Source organism: Hibiscus syriacus, unplaced genomic scaffold (assembly GCF_006381635.1).
Source record: "Hibiscus syriacus cultivar Baekdansim isolate YM2019G1 unplaced genomic scaffold, ASM638163v2 tig00110388_pilon, whole genome shotgun sequence".
NCBI classification, from domain to species: domain Eukaryota; kingdom Viridiplantae; phylum Streptophyta; class Magnoliopsida; order Malvales; family Malvaceae; genus Hibiscus; species Hibiscus syriacus.
In genome coordinates this window covers 1,611,244-1,637,415 of record NW_024062718.1, presented here as the reverse complement: position 1 = coordinate 1,637,415, position 26,172 = coordinate 1,611,244, and the positions used below count along the sequence as shown (strand labels likewise).

General features: G+C 36.0%; 2 protein-coding genes and 1 pseudogene across 4 annotated transcripts; 1 reads left to right on the top strand and 2 right to left on the bottom strand.

Annotated features, from left to right (window-relative positions):
• Positions 1 to 248: 248 nt before the first annotated feature.
• LOC120122930 lies at positions 249 to 6,428 on the bottom strand (annotated as a pseudogene).
• A 4,677-nt stretch (positions 6,429 to 11,105) lies between these two features.
• LOC120122977 lies at positions 11,106 to 22,541 on the top strand. 3 transcript variants are annotated; one of them, XM_039141999.1, is made up of 8 exons: positions 11,106 to 11,112; positions 13,750 to 13,756; positions 19,605 to 20,056; positions 20,210 to 20,439; positions 20,534 to 20,710; positions 20,805 to 20,960; positions 21,382 to 21,658; positions 22,220 to 22,541. In XM_039141999.1, exons 3-8 carry the CDS (start codon positions 19,654 to 19,656, stop codon positions 22,450 to 22,452), a joined length of 1,476 nt encoding a protein of 491 aa, XP_038997930.1. In that variant the 5' UTR covers positions 11,106 to 11,112; positions 13,750 to 13,756; positions 19,605 to 19,653; the 3' UTR covers positions 22,453 to 22,541. The 3 variants fall into 3 exon arrangements, 1 of the variants encoding a protein (XP_038997930.1); XR_005516144.1 differs by lacking the exons at positions 11,106 to 11,112; positions 13,750 to 13,756 and adding an exon at positions 21,958 to 22,144 and having other exon boundaries at positions 19,389 to 20,056; positions 22,220 to 22,326; XR_005516145.1 differs by lacking the exons at positions 11,106 to 11,112; positions 13,750 to 13,756 and adding an exon at positions 21,982 to 22,144 and having other exon boundaries at positions 19,390 to 20,056; positions 22,220 to 22,326.
• Positions 22,542 to 24,736: 2,195 nt separating this feature from the next.
• Positions 24,737 to 25,491, bottom strand: LOC120123081. Its single transcript, XM_039142076.1, has 2 exons — positions 25,298 to 25,491; positions 24,737 to 25,193 (listed from the first exon to the last, which is right to left on the bottom strand). Exons 1-2 carry the CDS (start codon positions 25,489 to 25,491, stop codon positions 24,737 to 24,739), a joined length of 651 nt encoding a protein of 216 aa, XP_038998007.1.
• Between the last annotated feature and the right edge of the window lie 681 nt (positions 25,492 to 26,172).

Sequence of the window (26,172 nt, the reverse complement as noted above, 5' to 3'; positions counted from 1 at the left end):
ATTAAAAGGCTAAATTTTCATCTTATTGAAGCTTAGCTTTTATATGCGAGAAATAGAAGTCTAAAATGTTTTATAAAACACGTGTACACATACCCTATACTATGGGTCTGGGATCAAACCCTTTTATTAATTTGAAGAAATAACATTGATATAAGATGAGCAAACACCTTTCTTCTTCTTTTAAAGTATCTTTCTTGCATGCTTAATGATAGTAATAATAATATAAACAAAAGGTAGTTTAAAGAGGGTACGGTTTAAGTATTCCTCCCAATCAAACATCAGAAGTTGAATCAACGTTGTCATTTGCCACCTTGAATTATTCCCTCTTAAAACACCACAAAGTTATTATCTACAACTCTTTAGGATTGGCTATTGTCATAGAGAGTTGAACGCCACGACTTCTATTCTAAAGCTTTCAAAAGCCTAAACAAACCTGCTGCTTCTCGAATCCTTGAAAACTCGATGCAGAAGGCTTGAACTTCGATAAACAGATCCTTAACTACAATTACCAAAAACCACTCCAATTAACATACATCCAAATTGCTGCCAACGCATATTCAAATGTAGGTGGTAATTAAGATGAAATCATAGATTCAGATTAAACTCTATTCTTACCATCGATTATTCTGTTTCTGATTAAACTCTGTAAGAAAACACATACAAGTCGCACAAGTCTGCTCTGCATGTACTTATCCTGAAATGGGGAAACATCATACTAACAAGTGATGATGCCCTAAACCTTGTTTAAAGGAAGATCGACAATGAATTGCATGCCAAAATTTGGAATAGACCAAGTCTGTTTACATCTCTGAAGCCCCTTTTTCTTCAGCTCGAAAAAGCATACGGTTTCATTAGGTAGTAAAACATGCGTGTCTATCTCAAAGTCACCAATCTTATCAATTCCACAACTCAACACAAGTGCATGACACAAGTTCTAAATGAGTTTTTTCATCTTCAATCATAAAGCATGCCACACATATCCAAACACCAGTCAGGGAAAAGAACAAACACAAGAAAAATAATATATATATATATGTATGTATATGGGAAGTACCTTGATGTTCTCGCAGGAAGATATGCAATTTGTTATGTACATACGTACAAATTCCTTTGGAAGTTCAACTGCAGTTGTGAGCCTGTTCACAACTTCCATGGAGTGTAGACTCATGTCCATGTTAACAAGAACTGTAAAATACCTGGGTGCTCATTGGCAGAAAAAGAAACTGCACATGTTAGAAGAAAATGTTGATTGCAGTATATTGAATAGTAAATTGACATGTACACCAAATACATACCGGCGATTTCAGGAGAATTAATTAACTTCGTCAGAACCTCAACAGCAATAAGCGGATTGTTTTCCACCAATTCCTGAAATTAAGCAGGTTGAATGTTTAGACGGCATTACACTATAGTAACAAGCCAAACTGTAAAATTCTTAAATAACATACACTAAAGTTACAAGCCAAACCGTAAAATTCTTAAATAACATACAGGTAACTTCCTTGGAGTCAATCCACAGTGGTAGACAAGCTTGGGGTCATTAGTCAGCTCCACCGCGACTTGCTGAACAGAAAAAAGAATATCTCAGTTTGCTTCCAGCCACAAATCATAAGTTGTCCAAATACAAAGGAAACTAGGATTCAGAAAATAGCAAGATGCAATTATACAAAGGCATTTTTTCATAAGACAAACTCAATGCAAATTCTGGGATAGACATTGCTCTACATGATGCGTATCATTTGGTTGCACGTTTCCATTATGTACTTTCCAAGGGAGCCATTTTTAACAAGCTGCCACTATACCAGGTAACCATATTTTAACCCACATCTACATCCAAAGACTATATCGCCTTTGCTTACTATTTAAAATTTATTTATAGAATACCAACTACATTATTCAAAGTGATTCAATAAACCAACAACAGAACCCCAAACATCTAATATCTTGATCTATATATTCAATGTTGCATTAAACATTTATAACGATTCAATTAAACAGTATCTTATTAATCTGGTGTAAACAAGGCAGACCAGTAACAAATAGAACACGCTGATACACATGCAATCAAGTAGGCTTGAAAACGGTTTCATTCAGCTTGCTTTTTTTCTTTTTCTTTTTCTAAAGAATCAGTTAACCTATAGTATTCTAATTTTAACCAATCTGAATCAGGCCCTATATAGAGGCATTCGTTCTGCAATTGTGGTAAAGAGGTTAATTACTTATGATAGTACAAGGTTAACCAAATAAATAATAATTAACTATGATTGATTTAATTTGAAAATTAATCAAAAGAGTTCGGCAATCAATGTTCAGAAATACTGTTTCTCACTTCTCTCAAATTTTGTTTGTTTCCACTGCCACCAATGACAACCATGCCTATCCAATATATATCAAGCTTAACATCATCACTCAGAGCAACTAAAATAGGACATTTAAGGACCACAAGGCAAATATAGTGTTGCATGGTTGTAAATAGCAATTAGTTTTGCCAATGTTTAGTTTTTAATATTTTCTTTTTGTATTACAGACTTATGCCACATAAACGGAATCAACACATTCTAGTCACGTAATTATGTACCCAATTAGCCACCAAAAGATGCAATCTATTCTACCACTAATTTGTCTTAAAGGGACTACATTTACCTTCCAAAAAAGGGGACCTCATCTGCAAGATGAAGGCTTCAACTGCATTGAATCAAAGGTTATATTCTACAATAACCATCTTACCAAGTATTAGGTCCTAATTTGGGCTTCTGTTCTTATAATTGATCTTTATCAGACTAACCATACCAACATTTATTTAATTGCCCTTATTTTTTATAAGGTCAGAGTTATTAAGCTTCAGCAATGAAGTTTTTGAATATTAGCTCATTTGAAAACTTGAGCATTTCTAGAATGTAGCTTTTATTGTGAAACCAGAGGCATCATGAATGTTTAATTAATTGATAGTTATTAGCAGCAGTCCCAGTGAACTAATCACTCAATGCAAATAAAAGCAGATCATCACATTCTAGATCAAAATGATGTGTAAATATCATGTTGAAGGGTATGGAACCTCTTGTTGGTTAGGGGCCAGTGCTCCCTTCAAAGCTTTTGCAATTAAGTCTCTCATTGCTGCTCCTCTTCTAGTATCAGCACACATCCCTTGATCCCATTGAAGCTCATGAAAATTTGATGATGGTAAAAAAGATGATTTCCATTAATCAATTAAATAACAGCCCCTGAAAAAAATGCTTTTACCTCCTTATCCACTGGGAACCTAGGTAGAACAGGTTTGATCCAATGAGGAATTAACCCCTCCAAAGACAAATTCGATATCAATCCACTTAAGGATTCATCTCTGTCCCCAGATCATGTTTAGATTTGGCCCCAGGTTGAAAATCCAATCTAATGAGAAAAATATTACATGAAACTATAATAGATCATCATATATGGAACACCATTTTTTTAAAGCAACAACAACAGCCAAAAATCCCAAGACATACTCTGCTGAATTTGAATCACAACTACAAGGAACATCAGGATTTGCCAACAGATTTTTAACTGCAGTGTTTTGTAATAAGCAAGTGTATGGTTCTGGATAGACTCTCTCGAAAATCTTATTATTTTCTTTCAAATTGTTTTCCAAAAAATACAATTGTAAGTTACCCTTACGCACCCCCTAGTCAACAAGAAAAGATCAACGAGGGTTCTTTCGTCTAAAACATAATTACATCGAGAAAGTCTACATCCACAAGGTAGAAGAATTAAAACTTAACCTAAACAGGAACTCAACATTGGAAAAGGTTGTAAATACATGACAAACTTACTTGGGATGAAGGATCAAAATTCTTGATGTAATCTGAAGCAGACTGTTTAAGAAACTGCAAGACAAAATTCAATAGCAATGTCATATTTAAATAAGTAACTATAATCAGCTAGACATTAAAAAGAATTCATCCAACCTAAGGGAAAACCAGAGGGACCAATGATCACATGGTAAACTCCTAACAAAATAAAACTAATATCCATCCAAGGGACAGAACGCAATAACAAATTACAACAAATGCATACATTTATTAGAACTAAAATTCTGACATGTTTGGTATACCCATGCTCAACAAACTGTCAAAATGAAGAAGAAAAAAAGCTAGGAAGGGGAGTCCAAAGTGACTTTCCCTTTGATAGATTCCATTTTACCCTCTTATGCACTACATATATATATTCCTAAAAGAGTTCAAATCTCCTTTTCTTAGCTGCTGATAGAAACTTTTCCAACATGAATATGAGTCCAAGAGAATGCAGTTGATTTCCCAGCTTCTTACAAATGGGGGGGGGATAAAACCTCTTTACTACTGTTGCAGTTGCTAGAGCTGAACAATTGGAGAAGAAATGCCCTCTAATATTTTCAGCCCCATCATCACACGCAGCCTGCAATATCCACAAGACAATAAATAGAAACAATTCTATTACAGAAAATAGAAACGAGCAGTACATGATTGCTAAAGTCATGTAAGCATTAGGTGAAAATAAAGGAGATCAGATGGAGAAAAGACAGTAAAATATCATTGACAATGGCAAGATGAAACTACTAATTCTGTACATTCTGCTTTCTTTTAATTCTCTTGGAAGCAACACAACAAGAGAATTTAGTACCTTAAAATATTAGAACAATACAAGTGACGCAAGTTGAGGATTTTTTTAAAGATGATACTATATTCTTCCACATTAACAAAGAAGAAAACCTCTTTGGCTATCATAGATGCACTAATATGATAGAATAGTTGCATCCAAAGGCCCAAAATTTCAACTCTTCAAAAGAAAGCACAATCAAATAGATTGCTCTAAATCAGACTAGCATGTTTGCCTCCATATACACATAGAAGTATATGGTTTTTGTTAACTAAATAAGCAAAACTATACATGGTAAATTGAGCATTTGAAAACATATAAAGAGAAACATTTGCTGATCTTGTTAACATGAAACATAACAAGGAAAAAGAAAACTGGCTTACATTTAAAAGAAAGAAAATAAATGGGTTTGCAGCGTACTTCTGAGAGGAATAGCTTCACTGAATAATAGCGAATGCAACCAATCGTTCAGTAGAAGTGAGCATCATTTTGTCCTGGGACAATCCAAACTCCAGTTAGATAGTAATCAATCTGAACATATTTTTAGGACATCCCTACTTTGTGAAGAGCTATTATAATTCTTGATCAAATATAACAAATCTAATCTAGTATGCAGCTTTGCATTGTGGCAGAACCAAATGCTAAAAGGAGAGCATGTACCTCCAACAGGAGGTAATCCTGGATGATTATACCCTATGCTTATCCTTAGGAAAAGACAACCTGGCTTACAGAAAACAACTAATGGTTTAATAAAACGAAGGTCTAGAGTTCTATCTATCTTAAGCCTGCACTATGCTTAGACTAGAGGATTCCAAGGTGTTTCTAATGGTAAGGAAAATCACTCCTATAAACTAGAATAGTGCATGGGTTACCAACAAGATTTTGGCGCCCATAAAACCACCCCTAAACCATTTCCTTCCTCTTTGAAACCAGTCCTAAAAAGAGGGCATGAAAACAAATTAGACGAATGCTGAAGCCAATAAATATTAGGATGAAAAAATAAATGATTGAATGTTCACAATTATTGAACTCATTAGCAGAGGAAAAATTCATTTGTCGAATAAATAAAACAAACTCGACTACATAGAGCCACGGATCTAAACATGTTATAAAGATTACAAGGGGAAAAGAGCATTCTAACACAGATCAGAACTATTCATAAAGATTACCAAGGACAATAAGCATTCTATCTGCTAACCATATAACTCCTACTTGATTAATCCAATTTTCAAGTTCAGATTCTCTAGTACCATAATCTAACACTATAATACAGAATTCCAACACAAAATCAATACAACTATGCATACAAATTTTACAGTAGTTTGGCAGCGTTTTAAATTTAAATGAAAGATTTAAAATAAAAAAAAAACAATTTCTCAACGGCTAGAACAAAATTCTCCAATGAAGCCTAAAAGTCGTAATAAAGCGTATTAGTGAAAACTGAAATTCAAATCTGAAAACCCTAAAACCCTAGAGAGAGAGAGAGAGAGAGAAATGTTCATGAAAAAAGAAAGGATGAGAAGCCTGACCTGCAATAAAATAGAAAGAGAATAGCAGACATTGAAATGACGGAGCTTGGAATTGGTGAATAATTCAGAGACGGTTTCTTCGATTGATTTTTGCTCAGATGACGAATTCAACAAGTTCAGTATCTTGCGCTGTTCTTCCAAATTCAGCATCTTCTTCCCCATTATTTTTTCCTGAAATTTTCTAGCGGTATTTAGAAAAGAGTAAATAAATCTTTCTTTGAGTGGATTCCTTTTGCTGAGAATCAAAGGAGTTGAGATATATTATAATTTTACAATTAATGAATTATTGAGCATAAACCCTTAAAATAAGAACCGAAGACTAATATAACTCGGTTGGCTTGTATGGGCTTTGACAGGCCGGTACCACTGCCTCTGCGTTCTGGGCTTAACATCAAATACTCCTATCGTACGACGTCGTGTTGAATATAATATCTTGATTCTTGAAGTTATATTATTTTATTTTGATTTTAAAAAGTATTATTGATCAATAATTTATATTTTCAAATAGTATTTGATTTGATACAATGAGGGTAGTATTAATAATTACACTTTATTTTTGACATAATGTATCTTCCTAAACTAAAAATATATAAAAATATTATCATATAATCTAAAAATACCTATTTTTTACTTATATTTTAGACATGTACATTTGGTATCATATATTAAAGACTGTAATATTTATTTGTTTATAATCTTTTATTGCAGTTATTGTGTTGATTTTGAATAAATATATTTGATCAGTTGGTTAAAGTACTTATTTGATCGATTAGCATTAAGAATTGTAAAAAAAAAAAAAAAGTTATTGTATTATTTTTTATATTTGTAAGACTTACCACAAATAACAGCATTTTAGAATTTAAAATATTTATTTCAATCATTTTAAGAATACTTAAATAAATTATTAAAAGAAGACATTAATAACTATGGTCTAATTACAATGTTACAATCGTGCTTAGTCCTTCATCAATATAATATATTACCTTTCATCTGGATTTTTTCTGGAGAATTGGAAGGAACGGCTAAGCTCGAATTCACCTGGATAAATGGGGAGGTTCGAAGTCGGTTTTGTTCTCCTCAGTTTATATGGAAAACCCTGATCGCTCCCTGCGTTGCACGGACCTTATGGTGCCGGATACCCTCAGGTGGGATACTGCAAAAGTCCGATCGATGTTCCAAGAAGAGGATGCTAACAACATTCTGGGCTCTATTATTTCCCCCTGCGATGATGATGTTTTAATATGGGAACACCACAATACCGGAATCTACACTACCAAATCTGGCTATAACTGGCTTCTCATGCAAGCTGGAACTGATCGTGACAGTTCAACTATATGGAGGAAGCTCTTCAAATTTCCTACCCTACCAAAAATCAAAATCTTCGGATGGCAGATATGCCATAACGCGCTCCCAACGGGAGAGAAACTCAAAACAGCTAATTTGGGCGGTGATATTGGCCCTCTGTGTAATAGAGAGGTGGAGACCGTGCTTCACGCTCTTAAACACTCCCCCTTTTCCAGTTCTTGCCTCTCTCTGGACTTCCTAGTTCGATCATTGACTCCCAAGCCAGCTCGTGTAAAGCTTGGATTGAAGAAGTGGCCAACTCTAATGATTAAAAGGGCTTGCAAAACTGATCACATTGATTTGGTCAATCTGGTCTCGGTGAAACAGGTGGTTACATGACACGGAATGGCAAACTGATCGAGATGTTGCTTCTTCCGGTGCATTCCTTGTGGCTGATTTTTTGGAGGCTAACACTGGATCAGTCAGACCGATTACTCAAAGGCCTGTTAATAGAAAGCCTCGCTGGACCCGACCGAGTGTGAGATGTATAAAGATTAATATCGACGGTGCCTTTTTGGAAAATTTTGTTGAAGCTTCGACCCCCCTCAGAATTCTGAATCGACTGAAGCAGTTGCTTTCACCCATGGAAATCGCCTCTCCATCGAAAATGGTTGGACCAATGTGTGTACCAAAGACGATGCATTATCTATGGTCAATCGCTTGACAAAAGGCAAGATGACCTGCTCGTGATCGGATTGGCTCTCTATTAAGTTCGTGAGTCTCTAAGTTGTCATCCGAATTTTAAAATTTCTTTCATTAATAGAGACAATAGAGTCGCGCATTCATTAGCTTACTGGACTTTGTCGAGGGATAACCCGTCTTGGTTTTACTACGACGAGCCTGAATTTGTCAAGAATGAAATTGAACTTGACGCTATTGGAATCTAATTTAAATCTTCTTATACAAAAAAAATAGTCTCCACCTCGAGAAAAATTTTAGTATTTTAAATATGAGTGTAAATGAATCGGGTTTGAATAAAAAAGGTTGTTATTGTGTATGTTTATTTATTTTCAGAAGTGTTCATGTTCGTTTAATTTAATATTGTGTTTGTGTTTTTTTAATTTAGTATCATGTTCGTGTTCATGTGTTTTTCTTTTTAAAGATGTTCATGTTCGGTTCGTTTAGTGTTTGTGAACATGTTCGTTTAAAATTTATGAATTTATTCGTTTAATGGTTGTCAATATATTCATTTAGGGTTCACGACACATAATTGTTTATATATTCAAAAAATATTAAAGTTACGCCACTAGCATTTAATCCCCTTAAACTTCACAGTTGAAACTTCAAAATTATCTTTATTCAATTAGTTTTTACTTCTACCAATATTTAAAATGTATAAAAAGAAAAAGAAAAAGGAGAATCAAATAAACAACTTTATAAATGAGTCAATAAATGAGCTTATAATGAGCTTGTTCATGAACATAAACGAATCAAACACACTTACTTTCGTGTTCGTTCGCTTATTAAATGAATATAAAATTTTATTCATAATCGTTCATTTAATTCAATAAACTAATAAACAAACGATTAGCAAACATTTCATTAAACGCTCAAATTTAATTTCACCCTTAATTTTAAATGGTACTGTCATGTTTTGTAAAGTGTAAGTTGGACACCTCCTAAAGAATAAAATAAATTAAGATAAATTATATCAGATATCACTCAGTTCTAAACATTATATTATTTATAATTGAAATTTTATCATAATTTCAAATATACCATTAGATATTAGTTAAGTGCTCAATAATATAATTAAAATTAGAATAAAAATTTAATATTTTAATTGATATTATTAAAAGTTTAATGTTATAAATAATATATCAAGCTAAAGTTGAATGATATCTTATGCAGTTTATGCAATGTGTTAGATAAATTTGAAAATAGGGTAAACTACACAAATGATCATTAATGTTTGAGTAAGTTTTCTTTTTATCTATTAAAGTTTCAAAAGTTACAAAATGATCACTAATATTATTGATTTATAACAAATCGACCACTCGCCGTTAATAACGGGGTAACAAAATGCTAACGTGACACATTATATTAATAGCCTGAACCTCTGTAAATGCTCTTTGACACATATACCCCTATGTACAAAAGGTTAAATAACTTTTTTATCATTTCTTTACTATGCCCTTTTCACTCACTTTTTACAACACAAACCCCCAACTTCTCTCTTTTCCATCTTTGAATTTAATCACCATCATCATAAAAAATAAAAAATAAAAACCGAGATTTCTCAAGAAACTGAATAAACCAAGCAAAACATGAAAACACCATGGCAGCAAGAAATGCAATACCAAAACCAAGCTTTTGTATGGAATGGCTTCAGCTTGACTTCCTTTTTTTATGACATGCATGGCTTGTATTCTTTATATATATAATACATTCGTAAATTGTTTTCTTTGGGTTGTGATTTTGTCGTGAACAATGCTTTGTGTTAAAGGTATTTTAATGGGGTTGGTAGTGTTGAAAGTATTAAAATGGTTTTCAAGTTTGGTAACCAACTTTGAAAAAATGGTTTTCAAAGTTTGGTAAATGTTTCTTTGAAAATGGTTTTCAAAGTTTGGTAAATGTTTCTTTGAAAAATAGTTTTTCAAAGTTTGGTAGATGTTTGTTGAAAAATGATAATGGGATAATCACAATTAATCCCTAGGTTTTAGGGTATTTACAAGATTAAGTCCTTAAGTTTCAACTATAAATACCCTAGCTCATTTAGCTTCAAAACCATCCCAAAAATCATTTTTTTCTCCTAATACTAGAGAGTTTTCTTGTGAGTAGTGAGTGTTTTGTAAACACCTGTAAATTTTCTCTCTTAGTAAAAGATCTGCAGCAGTCCGGAGACGTAAGCACAATTGGCTGAACTCCGTTATCAATTTCGAGTATTATTTTTCCGCTTTTATTTTGCATTCTCACTAATCTGGTTATAGGGAAATTACTTGTACTTGGTTTATTTCCCAACAACTGGTAATCAGAGCTTTTGGGTTGTGAATTTTGTCAATTTTTTGTGAGGTTACTATTCGAGTTACTATTCATATGAATAGTGAATTTCGTGAATAGTGAAATTCGGTCGACGATACGAGTTTGTCGACGGAGGTGTTCTAATACACGGCGGTTCGCAAAAATTGTCAGAAACGATCCAAACGAAGCCAGATTCGAGTGGGAGCGATGGCTGCAGACGAAGGGAAGGTGAAAATTGAAAAGTTCGATGGTGCGGACTTTGGATTTTGGAAGATGCAAATTGAAGATTTTCTATACCAGAAAAATCTATATCAACCCCTCTCAGGAAAACAACCAGAGGGCATGAAGAATGAAGACTGGGCTCTTCTCGACAGACAAGCCCTCGGAGTTATCCGACTGACGTTATCCCGCAATGTTGCTTTCAACATAACAAAGGAAAAGACCACGACGGGTCTTATGACGGCTCTCTCCAGTATGTATGAGAAGCCATCGGCCTCAAACAAAGTTCATTTGATGAGGCGATTATTCAATTTGTGGATGACGGAAGGGGCATCGGTGGCACAACACCTAAATGAACTCAACACAATCACAACCCAGTTGAGTTCAGTGGAAATTGAATTTGATGATGAAGTTCGAGCTTTAATTCTCTTATCATCTTTACCAGACAGTTGGAATACTACTGTCACAACCCACCTGGAAGCTGACAGGAGTGAGACATATTCCTGGTCTCAAAAGAAATTTGATTTCTGTAGGACAGCTTGATCGAGAAGGATACAGTACAACCTTTTCAGGTTGTGAATGGAAGATTACCAAAGGAGCACTCGTCATTGCTCGTGGTAAGAAGACTGGTACTCTCTATGTAACCTCAAATTTAGAGAATATCATTGCAGTAGCAGATGTTGATGAAAAATCAAACCTATGGCACCAAAGGCTTGGCCATATGAGCGAGAAAGGGATGAAGACACTTTTGTCAATGGGAAAGCTGCCGGATCTAAAGAATGTAGATGTCGGACTATGCGAGGATTGCATCTTTGGCAAACAAAAGAAAGTCAGCTTTGCAAAGATTGGTAAGACACCTAAGGCTGAAAAGTTAGAGTTAGTTCATACTGATGTATGGGGACCATCTCCAGTTCCATCTCTTGCAGGCTCATTATATTATGTCACCTTCATCGATGATTCTACAAGAAAGGTGTGAGTTTATTTTCTGAAGAAAAAATCAGAAGTCTTTGATACCTTCAGAAAATAGAAGGCCATGGTGGAAAATGAGAATGGTATGAAAGTCAAGCGGTTGAGGTCTGACAATGGAGGAGAGTACAGAAATAGGAGATTCAGAGATTTTTGCGCAAACAATGGGATCAAGATGGAGACAACAGTTCCCATGACACCGCAGCAGAATGGCGTAGCAGAGCGCATGAACAGAACTCTGAATGAACGTGCCAGAAGCATGAGGATACATGTCGGATTGCCCAAATTTCTATGGGCTGAAGCTATTAACACTGCAGCTTACCTGATCAACCATGGGCCCTCAGTTCCTTTGGATGGCAGAATACCAGAGGAAGTTTGGAGTAAGAAAGAAATAAACCTTTCACACTTAAGAGTGTTTGGTTGTATTTCTTATGTACACATAGACTCTGCTGAAAGAAGTAAACTTGATGCTAAGTCCAACAAATGTGCCTTTGTTGGTTACGGCGGTGATGAGTTCGGTTACCGGTTTTGGGACTATTAAAATCGGAAGATCATTAGAAGCAGAGATGTCATTTTCAATGAGAATGTGATGTACAAAGACAGGTCAACTGTAGAATCAAGCAGCTCCAATACCAAAGCTGAAACAAAGGAATTTGTTGAGTTTGAGGAGATTTCTGGAAATGATGTTCAGATCAGTCCTGAAGCAGTTCAAGAAGAACCAGGCACACCGGAACTAAGAAGCTCCTCCAGAATTCCTAAACCAACCCAACGGTATTCTCCTTCTTTGCACTACTTGTTGCTGACTGACAATGGTGAACCAGAGTGCTATGATGAAGCAATGCAAGTGGAGGATTCAGTCAAGTGGGAGTCTTCCATGAAAGATGAGATTGACTCGCTTTTGTCAAATCAGACGTGGGAATTAGCTGAATTACCACCAGGCAAGAAAGCGCTTCACAACAAGTGGATTTACAGGATCAAAGAAGAGCACGATGGGAGCAAACGCTACAAAGCGAGATTGGTTGTCAAAGGTTTTCAGCAAAAAGAAGGTATTGACTACAATGAAATTTTCTCTCCAGTCGTGAAACTGTCTACAATCAGACTGGTGTTGAAAATTGTAGCTGCACAGAATTTACATCTTGAGCAGTTAGATGTAAAGACAGCTTTCCTTCATGGTGATTTGGAGGAAGAAATCTATATGAGGCAACCAGAAGGCTTCATAGAGGCAGACAAGAAAAACCTGGTATGCAGGTTGAAGAAGAGCTTGTATAGTTTAAAACAAGCTCCTAGACAGTGGTACAAGAAGTTCGATAGTTTCATGAGTAGCAGTGGTTTTACCAGATGCCAAGCAGATCATTGTTGCTACATCAAGAGGTTCGACAATAGTTTCATTATTTTATTGTTGTACGTTGATGACATGCTCGTTGCAGGCTCAGACATGCAAAAGATTATAAACTTGAAGCAAAAATTGTCAAAGCAGTTTACTATGAAGGATCTGGGCGCTGTAAAGCAGATTCTTGGGATGAGGATCAAGAGAGACACAAAGTCAGGGACTTTGATATTATCACAGGCTGAGTACATCAACAAAGTACTCTCCAGGTTCAACATGCAAGATGCTAAACCAGTAAGTACACCTTCAGGTGTTCATTTCAGACTCTCCAAAGAACAGTCACCAAAGACGGAGTAAGAACGTGCACACATGGTGAAGGTGCCGTACGCCTCAGCGATTGGAAGTCTGATGTATGCCATGGTTTGTACCAGACCAGATATTGCTCAAGCAGTGGGAGCTATTAGCAGGTACATGAATAATCCGGGCAAGATACACTGGGAAGCAGTCAAATGGATCCTCAGATATCTGCGGGGTACCATCAACAAAGCACTTTGTTTCAAAGGTGGAGATACGATACTGACAGGCTATGTAGATGCTGACTTAGCCGAAAATGTTGACATCAGAAGGAACACTACAGGGTATGTCTATACTCTAGGAGGAACCGCAGTGAGTTGGGTTTCTCAACTACAGAAGATAGTTGCTCTCTCCACAACTGAAGCAGAATATGTCGCTGTTACGGAAGCTAGCAAGGAGATGGTTTGGCTCCAAAGTTTCTTGGAAGAGTTTGGCAAGAAACAAGAAAACAATGTCTTGTATTGCGACAGTCAAAGTGCTATACATCTAGCAAATAATCCGTCTTTTCATTCCAGGACAAAGCACATACAATTGCGATATCATTTTATCCGATCTCTTCTGGAAGATGAGATTTTGAAACTTGAAAAGATCAGTGGAGCTCAAAATCCGGCAGATATGTTGACAAAGATGATGACTACAGACAAACTGAAGTTGTGTTCAACTTCAGTTGGCATGCTAGAGTAACAAGACTAGAAAAGCTGTTGCATTGATCGAGGTGTGAAGACAGATTAAAATCAGTCTTCAAGTGGGAGATTGTTGAAAGTATTAAAATGGTTTTCAAGTTTGGTAACCAACTTTGAAAAAATGGTTTTCAAAGTTTGGTAAATGTTTCTTTGAAAATGGTTTTCAAAGTTTGGTAAATGTTTCTTTGAAAAATAGTTTTTCAAAGTTTGGTAGATGTTTGTTGAAAAATGATAATGGGATAATCACAATTAATCCCTAGGTTTTAGGGTATTTACAAGATTAAGTCCTTAAGTTTCAACTATAAATACCCTAGCTCATTTAGCTTCAAAACCATCCCAAAAATCATTTCTTTCTCCCAATACTAGAGAGTTTTCTTGTGAGTAGTGAGTGTTTTGTAAACACCTGTAAATTTTCTCTCTTAGTAAAAGATCTGCAGCAGTCTGAAGACGTAAGCACAATTGGTTGAACTCCGTTATCAATTTCGGGTATTATTTTTCCGCTTTTATTTTGCATTCTCACTAATCTGGTTATAGGGAAATTACTTGTACTTGGTTTATTTCCCAACAGGTAGAGTGTTTGGACTGCGGACCTGGTTTCCAATTTCAATCTGCTTTTTTGTTCCCGGTCGTTTGATAAGCTATGGAGTAGCTTGCGTATATTGTCTTTTCATTTCTCAATGTCACACTTCAATTTAAGGGCTAAATTTTAGAAATTATAAAGTATTGAATTTAAGTGAAATTTTGAAAGAAATTGAGGATTAAATTGAAAAATCACAAAGCTAGCAGACCATTTTAGAAAGTGTAGGAAATTCAGAGACCCAGTCATGAATTTATCTATTTTTCTTATATGTTGAATTATAAACTCTCTCCCCCTATGTAATCTGGTTTTACCAGATTATTTTTCCCATTTTCTCTCCCCGACAACCCTCATTTGATCTTCGATTTCTCCACCGTTCGACCACCATTTATCGATCCAAAACCACCATCGTGTTCGTTGTCGACCAATGAACAAAAATCCTCAAACCTCTCGTCATGAATCGGTGTCATTCGTCGTAAATCTCAATCGGAAGTATTGTCGGTTTTAACTCGATTGTTGTTAATTTTTTATCGATTCAGGTCGATCCGGCTACCCGTTTTCGACACCTCCTGCACCATCGTGTTCCTTACATTGTTCCGAGTCCGTCGATGTTCTTCTTGTATCTGTCGTCACCGATACGTGAAGGGGTGAGGAGGTTAAAGTTTTCGATGTTTTGAAATCAAGCTCTCCACCATTCAAAATTGTGAACCGATCTTGGTAAGTGTCTCAAAATGCCTTAAAATATTTTTAGATTTTTTACAGAATTTTTTTGGACCCTCTAGGCCTCCGCACGCGCCCCCATGCTCCACGCCTACGAGTGGGCTTCGTCTGGCAGCATAGGGGAGCCGATTGAGCCGAGTCGAGCCACTGAGCCGAGCCGACTGAGTCAACCCGTGCTGAGTTAACTCGATTGAGTCAACTCACTAGGTCAACTCGTTGACTTTGACCGAGTCAACCTGTTGACCGTTGACTTTGACCGAGTCAAACCGTTGGCCGTTGACTTTGACCAAATTTTTTTGAAATGTAATATTTTATGTTTTTCGATGTCCTGACTCCGATTCCGAAGTCCGTTTTGCCAAATTCGAACCCGATAAGCTATTTTTCACTGATTTATCACCCGATTCGATATGTTTTTGATGAAATTTCTGTTGATATTTATCTAAGAAATTATTGGACATTGATTTCAAGATCGAGGGCGTTCGAATGGAGTTTGAATGGTCGATCGAGATAGCATAAAAAACGAGGTAATACTTTACTATCTTTTGTATGCTTTTCGGAATCCATGGATAGATGGTAATTGCTTGATTGGAATAATTGGTCCGTTAGGGTAGTTAACTATCTTTGGACTCATATGAAAATTAGATTAAGGACGGAACACTGTATAAGACTTTAACGGCTTGAAAAAGAAATTAGCATACTGATCGGAAACAAATCTCATTTCAATGAATAAATCAGTGAATTAATACATCTCATAAAGTGTAATTTCTGACTAATCTCATTAAGGATTAAATGTAGGAGATATTTGGATATGAAATTACCGAAAAGAGCGTTATAGGTAAATTACGAAAATGTCCTTGTACTGAAAAAGGGCCAAGACTTTCCTTAGTGTAGAAATTAGTCTCCAGCGAGCAAATGAGCAAAGTACTCTGATCTTTAATGGAATTGGAATATTTTCAAGCATAATTTACTGAAGTAATGCCACTGTCGAAATTGAATAAAATTACGATAATACCTTTAAAGAGTAAAACGAAATATGAATGACTATGATAATAGAGATGACCTGGGAACTCATACCTTGATTCACGAGAACCTTGGAATCATCGAATTAAATTCCGGATCTATATTGGAATTATAGAAATACTCCTAAAGTGTAAAATGACCAAAATACCCCTTTAATGGAATTGACCCAAGAATATTACCAAGCCCATATAACATTGAGTATCAAAATGACCAAAGTACCCGTATGGCCTAGACTAAATAATGTCTTGGATTAATTAAGGAATCCAAATAAACATAGGGGTTGTACTACCCTTAAAAGTTATAGAACACAGATTAAGTAAGTCGATCAACCCTAATGCTATGTCAGTACATGAATGACATAGATACCATTTGAATGTTTGTCCGTCTCATCAAGTTTTGATCGATGATAATTATAGAAGTACTCAGCTCAGATCAACTCTAGATAGTGTTTGGTACTAAGAAGTGGATATTCGTAAGACAAATCAACCACGAATACCAAAATGACTTTATTTTATGACTAAATTGAACTGAACAAAAGTATAATATATATTCGAAATTCAAAAGTGTCTGAATTACTCGGGAAGACTCTGAAGTAATCTTAAGGACTGGGGATTTAGTAAGTGATTTGGATGAGTTTGGGAACACCAATGAACTTGCATGATGTACTGTCCCTATGGGTTATGAAACATAAATCAAGTATGTCAACATTTCATAATATCGATGAAACATGAAAATAAAATAAAGACCACTGGAATATCCGTTCGTTCCCTTAAGATCTATTCAGTGATGATTCTGAAGAGGATCTATGGACAATAAATTTTTGGTATTAAAGAATGAATACCCTGGAAGGGCAAGGAATTGACCAGTCAACAGGCATCAGTTCTGGGAGTTGTTCGATAATTCGATCGATCAATATAAATTGTAAATGTTCTAAATCTTCATTTCTCCTTTATCAGCTCAAATCACTTTGGTCATATCTGAACACGCAAGTATCTCAGATACAAAGGATCTTGAATACCCCATTTGGTTCAATTGGGTTAAAATCCTATGAATTCAATGTATACTCCTGAATACCCATGATTATTTGGGTAATAGAATCACTCTCAGTAAATCTGAATCTAGAATTATTATGTATAAAGGTTCCTGGACACTTTCCTGATGCAAATGATGAATCATAGTGGGATTTTAAAGTATCAACCTTAAATGTCTGATTAGATCGGTTAGTAATCGATTCTCTTCAATAGGACCTCATTCCTGGAATCCAATCAAATTGTATAAGTTTCATGTTATTCATACTGATAACTACCAAGTGCCTCTGAAAAATACTCGGATTCTCTAGTGTGTTCCACATGTACTACATGACGGTTTTATATGTTTTGAAATAAGTTTTAACGAAAGTATTGATTTACTGGTTTATGAACCATAACAACATGGTATGTGATATCCGATTATGGTTTTCACCGAAAATATGAATTTTTCTTGATTTATGGAATCATGAAAACTACTGGTTTATGAACCATGGTTTTATGTTTCACTGGTTATACTCGAACTGTTTTATTGGGATATTATATGAGTAGACTGGAGGTACAACTCTGATCAAGCTGGTAATTTCCTACGGACCTAAAGTGATCCTTGGGTAGGCTCTCAGGCCCCAAGGCATTCCCTTAGGTTAATCATTGGACTACTTATGGTGTACAGGTGGAAATCGGTTATACGATTTATTTCATTATCACGGTTATGACATACTGGATCACGATCCAGGTATTACGATTTACAGCTAAAACTGATTTCTATTGGATTTTTATATGGATAGGATTCTAAAAGGAGGCACAACTCTGATCCAGCTTGTAAGACCTTACGGACCTAAGGATACCCTTGGGTAGGCCCATAAGCCCCAAGGCATATCCTTAGGTTGGTTCCCTTTGTTGTATGCTTAGGGTAACCCTACGGACCTAAAGAATACCCTTGGGTAGGCCCATAGGCCCCAAGGAATATACTTAGGTTGACTCCCTTTTGCTGTGTGCTTAGGGTAAGCCCACGGACGCAGTTCTGGGGAACTGCATAATGGAGTTTGGTTGGGGGTCCCGCTATGGTTTTAAAAGATTTATATATTTTCACTGGTTTTGATTGGAACACACTAGATATCCTATTTGACTTCCTAAAAACGTGATACTATGAATGTTTCCTATGAACTGGTTTTCTTAATAAATTACCAGTGAAACCCCATATTATCCCGAGAATTGGTATAAGTTTGATTCAATAAGGAAATTATATGGCTTTACATCTATCTGCATGTCATGTAGCATCAACTGGTAGTATTGTATTACTGAGCTTCCCAAAGCTCACTCTATTACTCATCTTTTCAAGTTAAAAGAATCGTACCAGTGCATATATCGACATCAGTATTGGAGTTTTTTCAGTGTTGCTTGCAGAGTATGATACTTGTGATTAAGGGGCATGTAGATTGTATTTTGTTATATATCTGAGTCTGAAAACCTATTTTATTTCTGAATACTGATAAATGATTTTATGAGTTTACATGTTTTAATAAAAGTTTTAAATTTTCCTCTATTTTTATGGTGGGTCGCTTCGGTGGCCCTAATGTGACACCCCGGATTGGATCGGGTCACCCGCATCGGTCTTAGGGGGTTACACTCAAGTTCTGAGCTTTTGATATTTTGAACTCTTTCTTTGTTTTTTCTTTCTCAATTTCCCGCTTACAATATTTGTAATAGTTCTTTTGTTATAAGTTTAGAAGTGTTGTTCATCTCTGTTGTCTAGGGGTATATGTGTCAAAGAGCATTTGCAGAGGTTCAGGCTACTAACATAACGTGTCACGTTAGCATTATGTTATTTGTATAACGGCTGTTAACGGTGAGTAACCAATTTGTCATAAATCGATAATATTAGTGATTATTTTGTAACTTTTTAAATTTTAGTAGGTAAAACAAAAATTTACTCAAATATTAGTGACTATTTGTGTAATTTACCCTTGAAAATAGTTTACAGGAGATTATTTCGTAGAAAATCTGGAAATTGATATTTTGAACTGATTCAAAGCATTGAAATCCGATCTGTGATCATATTCAATATCGAATCGATTTTTTTTAAAGAAATTCTAAGTAGGACATAGCAAGCGAATTTCCCCCCAAAATGGATCCGAGTTGAATCGTTATGAATTGAGCCATCAGCGTGGAAACAAGTCGAAAATAGAGTTCCAACTCCAGCATCCCAGTGTTCCAGACTTCAGCGCCACCCCTTTCTTAGTGGAAACTCGAAGCCCCAAAATTCCAATTTGAGTTTCCATTCATTCTATTCTTTTCTAATCCCCCATTCCTACAAATGGCCTCTTCAAGTTTCAGCAATAACAGTATCTCAATCTCGGTCTCGGATGATGATCCCGATGAATTTGGCCGAAAACGAGTCCGAACCCGGAGGAAACGCAAGAAACACGGTCATCGCCGAATCAGGAACGAGTTGAATCAGCTCCTCATCCGTTTGTTCGTCAAATACTGGATGCTCCTCGTATTCCTTCCGGCCGCGGTGCTGATCATTTTCGAGGTCACTAGCGTCGGTAGAAAACCTGTGTTGGTCGTCAACTCGGAAATTAATGAAGTGAAAAGACCCAATTTGATGGGTAACCCAGAACTTACTAAACCGAAGGAAGCGACTCAAGGAAAGAAACTCGACAGCAAATTGAACCGGCTCGATCCAATCACTCATGTTGTCGGTGGTGTTAGAGAACGTAAGTAGAGGACCAAATAAATCTCTCTTTTTATAATCTTTGGTGAAGTAGAATCTAGGATATTGTTATAATTATGGTGCCAAAACTATTGTCAAGTAGGGAATATTTAGAAATACGTGAAGAAATGAGAAAATGTTTTGTGTAATCTATCAGCTTGCTTGAAGCTCTTACCAGCTGAGGAACTTCAGCATCTGGATATTTCAGAAGATGAAGAATCTACTATTAGTAGTCCTGTTAAAAGATTGGTGTATATCTCAGACCATCAAACGCCTCATGGCCATGGTGGGGGGGACTCTACCTTATCTTTGCAGCGTACAAATGTCACTCGGTTTAATTTATTCACTGGGAACCAAACCTTTGATGAGAGAGAGAAAAGCTTTAAGGTTTTGAACCTTAATAAAGGCAATGATGATTTTTTATTGTTACATTTTTTTTCATATCATGGATTATGGTTCCGCCTGCAATTTGTTTGTCCAGGTGAGTGGAACTGTTGTTCTACACTGTGGTTTTTTTAGTGAAAATGGTGGTTTTGCAATATCTGATAGAGACAAGAGTTATATGCAAACTTGCAAACTTGTGGCTTCTACTTGTGCTTTTGGAGGTGGAGATGATCTTTATCAGCCTATAGGAATGTCAGAGGCATCTCTCAAAAAGGTGAGCATATATGATGCGGAAGCTTACTTATAGCTTAAATGTTCTTAACATTTGTATTTTTTCTTAATTGGGATTCTGCATATTGTTGATTCAGGTTTGTTATGTTGCATTTTGGGATGAAATTACTCTTGCAGCACAGGAATCGCAGGGTAATAAAATTGGCGAGGATGGGCTGATTGGAAAATGGCGTATTGTGATTGTACGGAATCTGCCTTTTGTAGACCAGAGGTTGAATGGGAAAATTCCAAAGGTATAGTGGTTAGATTGTATAGATAATCTGCTAAATAGTAGATGATATCCACTTTTTGATTTCTAAACATTTTGTCTTTCTTTGTTGCTAATGATTGATATCGACACATTCTGCATTTTGTAACTTGTTTAAACTCTTATTCATCTGTCTCCAACAGTGTCTAGTCTTGTATTTGCATTGCTAATCTTTTATCATTTGTAGGCAAATTTAGATCTATCCATGAAGTCAGTACTTCAAAATTGATTTTGATATCAAATTTTATAGATGGTGTTATAGGAAGTATGATCATGTAATATTTTGATTAATGATATTTTCTTCCTTCTTGGCCTTGTTTGGTTTGATGCATCCACAGGCATCTGTCTCTCTCTCTATATGCTTATAGTTTCCATGAAGAATGATTCAATACATTTGTGGTGATCAGATGTTGCCGCATCGTCTTTTTCCTCATGCAAAGTACTCTATTTGGGTAGACTCGAAATCCCAATTCAGGAGGGATCCTTTAGGTGTAGTGGAGGCTCTTCTTTGGCGTAGGAATTCAGTTCTTGCAATTTCGGAGCATGGAGCTCGTAGTAGTGTCTATGACGAGGCAAAGGCTGTTGTCCTTAAACACAAAGCTACACCAGTGGAAGTTGAGGTTCAAATGACTCAGTATCGTAAGGATGGTCTTCCCGAGGACAAGAGATTTAATGGAAAGAAAGGTATTCTCCTGTCTTCTCTTTTGTGGTTATTAAAGTAAGCTGTACTATATTAAAGGTTAATGGGAATGATGATCCACAATTCGCATGATTTCTTAATTTCTTGTGTCCTCCATAAGCAGTATGTTTTTCATCATTCCATGTTACTTTGTCTGAATTAAGCTGTTCCTGGTGTTTGAGGACACAAATTTGTTATGCATGACCTAGAAGGCAGCATCAAAGCCATTTGTTATTATCATTTGAAGGCTTTTACTGTCTTGACCTATTTATCCCTGCTCTTAACTAGCGTTCGATAAATTTAGGTTTGCATTCTTGCCCATCTGCAGCCCAACTGAGCTTGGTGGCATTAAGGTCAACCATTTCGAAATAATTAGACCTCTAAAACGTCAGAAGCCAGTAACTGAAAAGGGTGCACTAGAACATTTGATTTGATTCTTACGCAGTGGGGGGAAATTTTGCTGAAAGAAAGGGGACAAACTGCTTGGACTGGTAGAGATAACTTGAATTTACCTGCTAACTTGGTTTTGGTGCTAAAATTTTGATTTCCTCCGTCTTTTTGTGCAGCTCTGAATGAAGCCTCTGTCATTGTGAGGAAACATACACCTTTGACTAATATGTTCATGTGCCTCTGGTTTAATGAGGTGGTTCGCTTCACTTCAAGGGACCAATTAAGCTTTCCATATGTTCTTTGGCGGTTGGAAGTACTAAAGAACATCAATATGTTCCCAGTCTGCACACGCAGAGATCTTGTAAATAGCATGGGCCATATACGCAAGGCTAAGCCTTTGACAAATTAATCTAGTTGTTTTGTAGGTGGCGTCGGCCATCCGAGCCTACCTCCTTATCTGTTTCTCTTTTGTGTCTTCAATTTGTTCATTATTTTACTGGAAAATATTGTATTTGTGTACCTAGAGATCTGATTTGTACGAGGGTTGAATTGAAGCTGACATTCAATCTTGCCTTCATTTACTCCGGCTTTGATTGTGTCCAGTGTTGTAGTTTCTTGATCACAAATAAATATCATGTAAGGCTTCTGGGTTTCATTTTAGAACAAAACTTGATATTTTCACAGTGCATCATGAAGTAGAAGGAAGTTAACTTCCTGATATTGATAGAGCTGAACAGGGACAGGCAATAACTGAAAATGAAACATCTTTTGCTCACAATCATTTTGTAAGGAAATATATTTTTAGGTATAATCATCGATATTTGATCTATTAATCAGGATCAAATACTGCAAAAGAGACATAAAATTGAAATAAAATTCTAAATTGTAATTATGTTTTAAGTTGAAATACGATATGACAATAAAAAAATCTCATCGATTGTCTTTTGTTTCTTTCAATTGCATCCTTAGTTTTTTTTTTTACTAATTTAAGCTTTTTTTTACTAATTTAAACTTTCAATCTTCTTTTAAATAAGTACTTTTTGAATAATCAACCCCATCTTCAAAGTCTTGAATGCAAGACTGATAATTTTAGTTCATTCTGAACTTTCTCTATTAGCATAATGTCAGGTTTGCTTGTGGCAAGGGATTGCAATGAAGCATCAGTAATTTCCATTTCATTGATCTGCTCTTGTCCTCAACTGATGACTATTTTTGGGTGTAATAGCTTTGAGAGCAGCAACCGGTGGCTCATCTGTGATTCTCTCTCAAGACCAAAAGTAAAGGATAAAAAGGATTTTGGCACACTAAGACTGACTGCTTGCACTTCCCTTAATACTCTAGCTATGGAACCAGTGCTTTGTTTATTTTCCTTATGCTTAAAATTCTTTAGGGCCTTCAAGATTGCCATTTTAGCTGCCTTCTTAGAGGTCCGATTATTTTCCAACCTCATTAACAAAGCCTTTTGTAGCACCTCTCTTTCGGCGCAAGACAGATTGAAGTTGTAGTGTGCATTCTTTTACTTGCAATAAGGCATCCTTCACGGCTCATACATCTAAAAGCATGAGAGATCCATTCAACAGCTCGTCAACACATTCCCTCTTCTTCTCTTGGGATAAATTTTGTTGAGTGAAGGGCAGTTGAAGCAGTTTCTCAATACAATCATGTAAATCGTGAAGTCTACTGAGTTTTTGGTTTAACGAAGATGATGTAGATGCCGACTCAGATGATGCCAATCTACTCAAATGCTCATCAACCTCTAAAGTTAGAGGGTGCAATCTAGAGGTAAAGTTATTAGAACGTGTGTGGTAACTGGTAGCCATTCTCTCTTCCAAAAAGAAAACTTGAAAGTTATCTCAATTCAATCTGGTCATTCTCCTTCTTCCCTTCATGTACCTAATATATATATATATATGACAGTGGAGACTGGCATGAAAAATCTCACCCTTTCAAGTTGCAGTCATGTGGACTTGACATCTATCTCAACAACTATCTCTGCATGGTTCAAGCAATGTCTCCCTCCTAACCAGACCGACAACTCATAACAATATTCTTTTAATCACTGAACTCATAATGTATCTTGATTCCTGAGATAATAGTAATAATATATAACGAACTATATGCACAAGTGGTTTTACAGTTGCTTACACAGACGGTGGCTAGTTTTATTATCGTTAGCCTCAATTATTTAAGCAGTCATTATTGTTTGATCAATTTCATTAGCATATACATGAAAATGCATATGCAATTATTATGGTCGAGTTTAATAAAATAATGTCCTGAATCTTTTGTCATGCAAGAGGCAGGCAAGATTTGCTTAAAGAGCGTGAGATTTGTATCAACCATGTGATGCTCAAAGTGATCCAATATCTTCAACGGGACAAGAGGAATCTCGACAGCTCAGGTGTCCATAGAAAAAATCTCATAAATATTGAATTCTTGTTGAAAAAATATAATAATAGTGGCTCTATAATTCATCTCGTAAGCTAAGATGGGTAGCATTTGGTAAAACTAGCAGTAAACCTCTAGTCTTGTAATAATGTGAATGTTAAAAGTAAATAATTTTTGGCTCAAGATGCATCTATTGCAATTCTTGAAAACTAAGAAAAGGCAGAATCTATGGAAAGAAGACTGTATAATTATTATTTTTCAAAACAATTTTATACATGTAAGTTATACTTTATGTACAATTAGATTCAACAGTTGAGGATGTTGAGAACAGTGACTCTAGCTTTGATCAACCTCCTGAAGAAGCTTTCAAGACCTTCATCAAGATCTTGGATGCACATCTCTGATTTTTCCAGCTCATTTTTCACATTCTCAACATTCTTCATGCTTCCAGATTTAATCAAGGAACGCAATGTAGCTTCAACATCTGCAATTTCATTTGTTTTCTGTTCTTCTTCCTCGCAAGTTATTTTTTTCTGTTGCATTAACTTTGAAAATAATGACCATGAGCTCGATTTTGATTCAGCCTCTGGCCCTGAAATAAAGGACAACAAGGATTCTAGAACGTTGATGGTCACTGCTTCTACTTGTTTCAAGGTGCTAATCACTGCTCCGGTCTCACCATCTTTACCTCTTCTTCGGCACAAAACTGATTGAAGATCTTGTGTGCATTCCTTTGTTTGGGACAAGGCATCTCTAGCAGTCCTGCATACATCGATGAGCATGAGAGATCCATCCAAAAGTTGCTCAACCAATTTCCTTTGCTGATCTTGAGCTAGAGCTTGTTGAACGAGGGGCAATTAAGCAACATATCAACAGGGTCATACAAATCTTGAAGGCAGTTGAGTTGATTTTCTATCGATGACGATGTAGACGCAGACTGAGACGCCCTTAGTCGGTTCAGATTTTCATCAATTTGAGAAGTGATGGGGTGTTGCCTTGAAGGCAAACTGTTTGAGCGAGCATGGAAAGAAGGCTGGACATTCAAAGGAGAGGTAGCCATTGTCTTTGTTGTAGAGAAGGAAAAGGCCTTTCTATTGTGTTCAACTAACTCAAGCTATTTGCTGTCTTCTCCCATTACCATCTGCTGAATATATATATATATATATCACAGGCTGAGGGGAGAAAAGAGGAATCTCATCATGTTTAAAAATCAATTATAAGTAACGTGGAGTTGAAATAGATCTTCACGATTATCACGAAAACGTTCATGTTTTGTCTGCTCTCCACAATCAGAACAACTGTCAACTCATCACCCTTATCTTAAATAATATAGTAATACACACGATGGTGCTGAGACAGAATGCAGGATTATGACGTTATTGTTGAATTTGCTCTGTAAAAGGGACGCAAGATCTGCTTTCTTGACTTGTATAATATAAACTTAGCGGGAAAGCGTGTACTCGTCTGCATTTGTCTTTAATGATCTGAATCAACCATGTTGAATGACAATTGATTTTGGCCATGCAAAAGTTAACTGTTGACATTGTTGACAATTTAGAGTTTGGCGACTACAAGACATTGTTGCTGTCATTGTGCTAATATACATGGTAGGGCATTGACGAATGTTTAGTAGGCTTTAAACTAGCTTAATAATGACATGGTTAAGTTAGTTGGATGGAAGTTAGGTAATATGAGTGAGTGTTCGACAAAATGTCTTTACAAATTCTAGACATAGAGTCTT

Bases quoted from the DNA above. Each gene is read 5' to 3' on its own strand.
- LOC120122977 (XM_039141999.1), top strand. From the start codon at position 19,654: ATGGCCTCTTCAAGTTTCAGCAATAACAGTATCTCAATCTCGGTCTCG. The intron at 20,057-20,209 runs GTAAGTAGAGGA...GTAATCTATCAG, and splicing joins TGTCGGTGGTGTTAGAGAAC to CTTGCTTGAAGCTCTTACCA. The intron at 20,961-21,381 runs GTATAGTGGTTA...TGTGGTGATCAG, and splicing joins TGAATGGGAAAATTCCAAAG to ATGTTGCCGCATCGTCTTTT.
- LOC120123081 (XM_039142076.1), bottom strand. From the start codon at position 25,491: ATGGCTACCTCTCCTTTGAATGTCCAGCCTTCTTTCCATGCTCGCTCA. The intron at 25,194-25,297 runs GTTGCTTAATTG...CGATGTATGCAG, and splicing joins TTGTATGACCCTGTTGATAT to GACTGCTAGAGATGCCTTGT.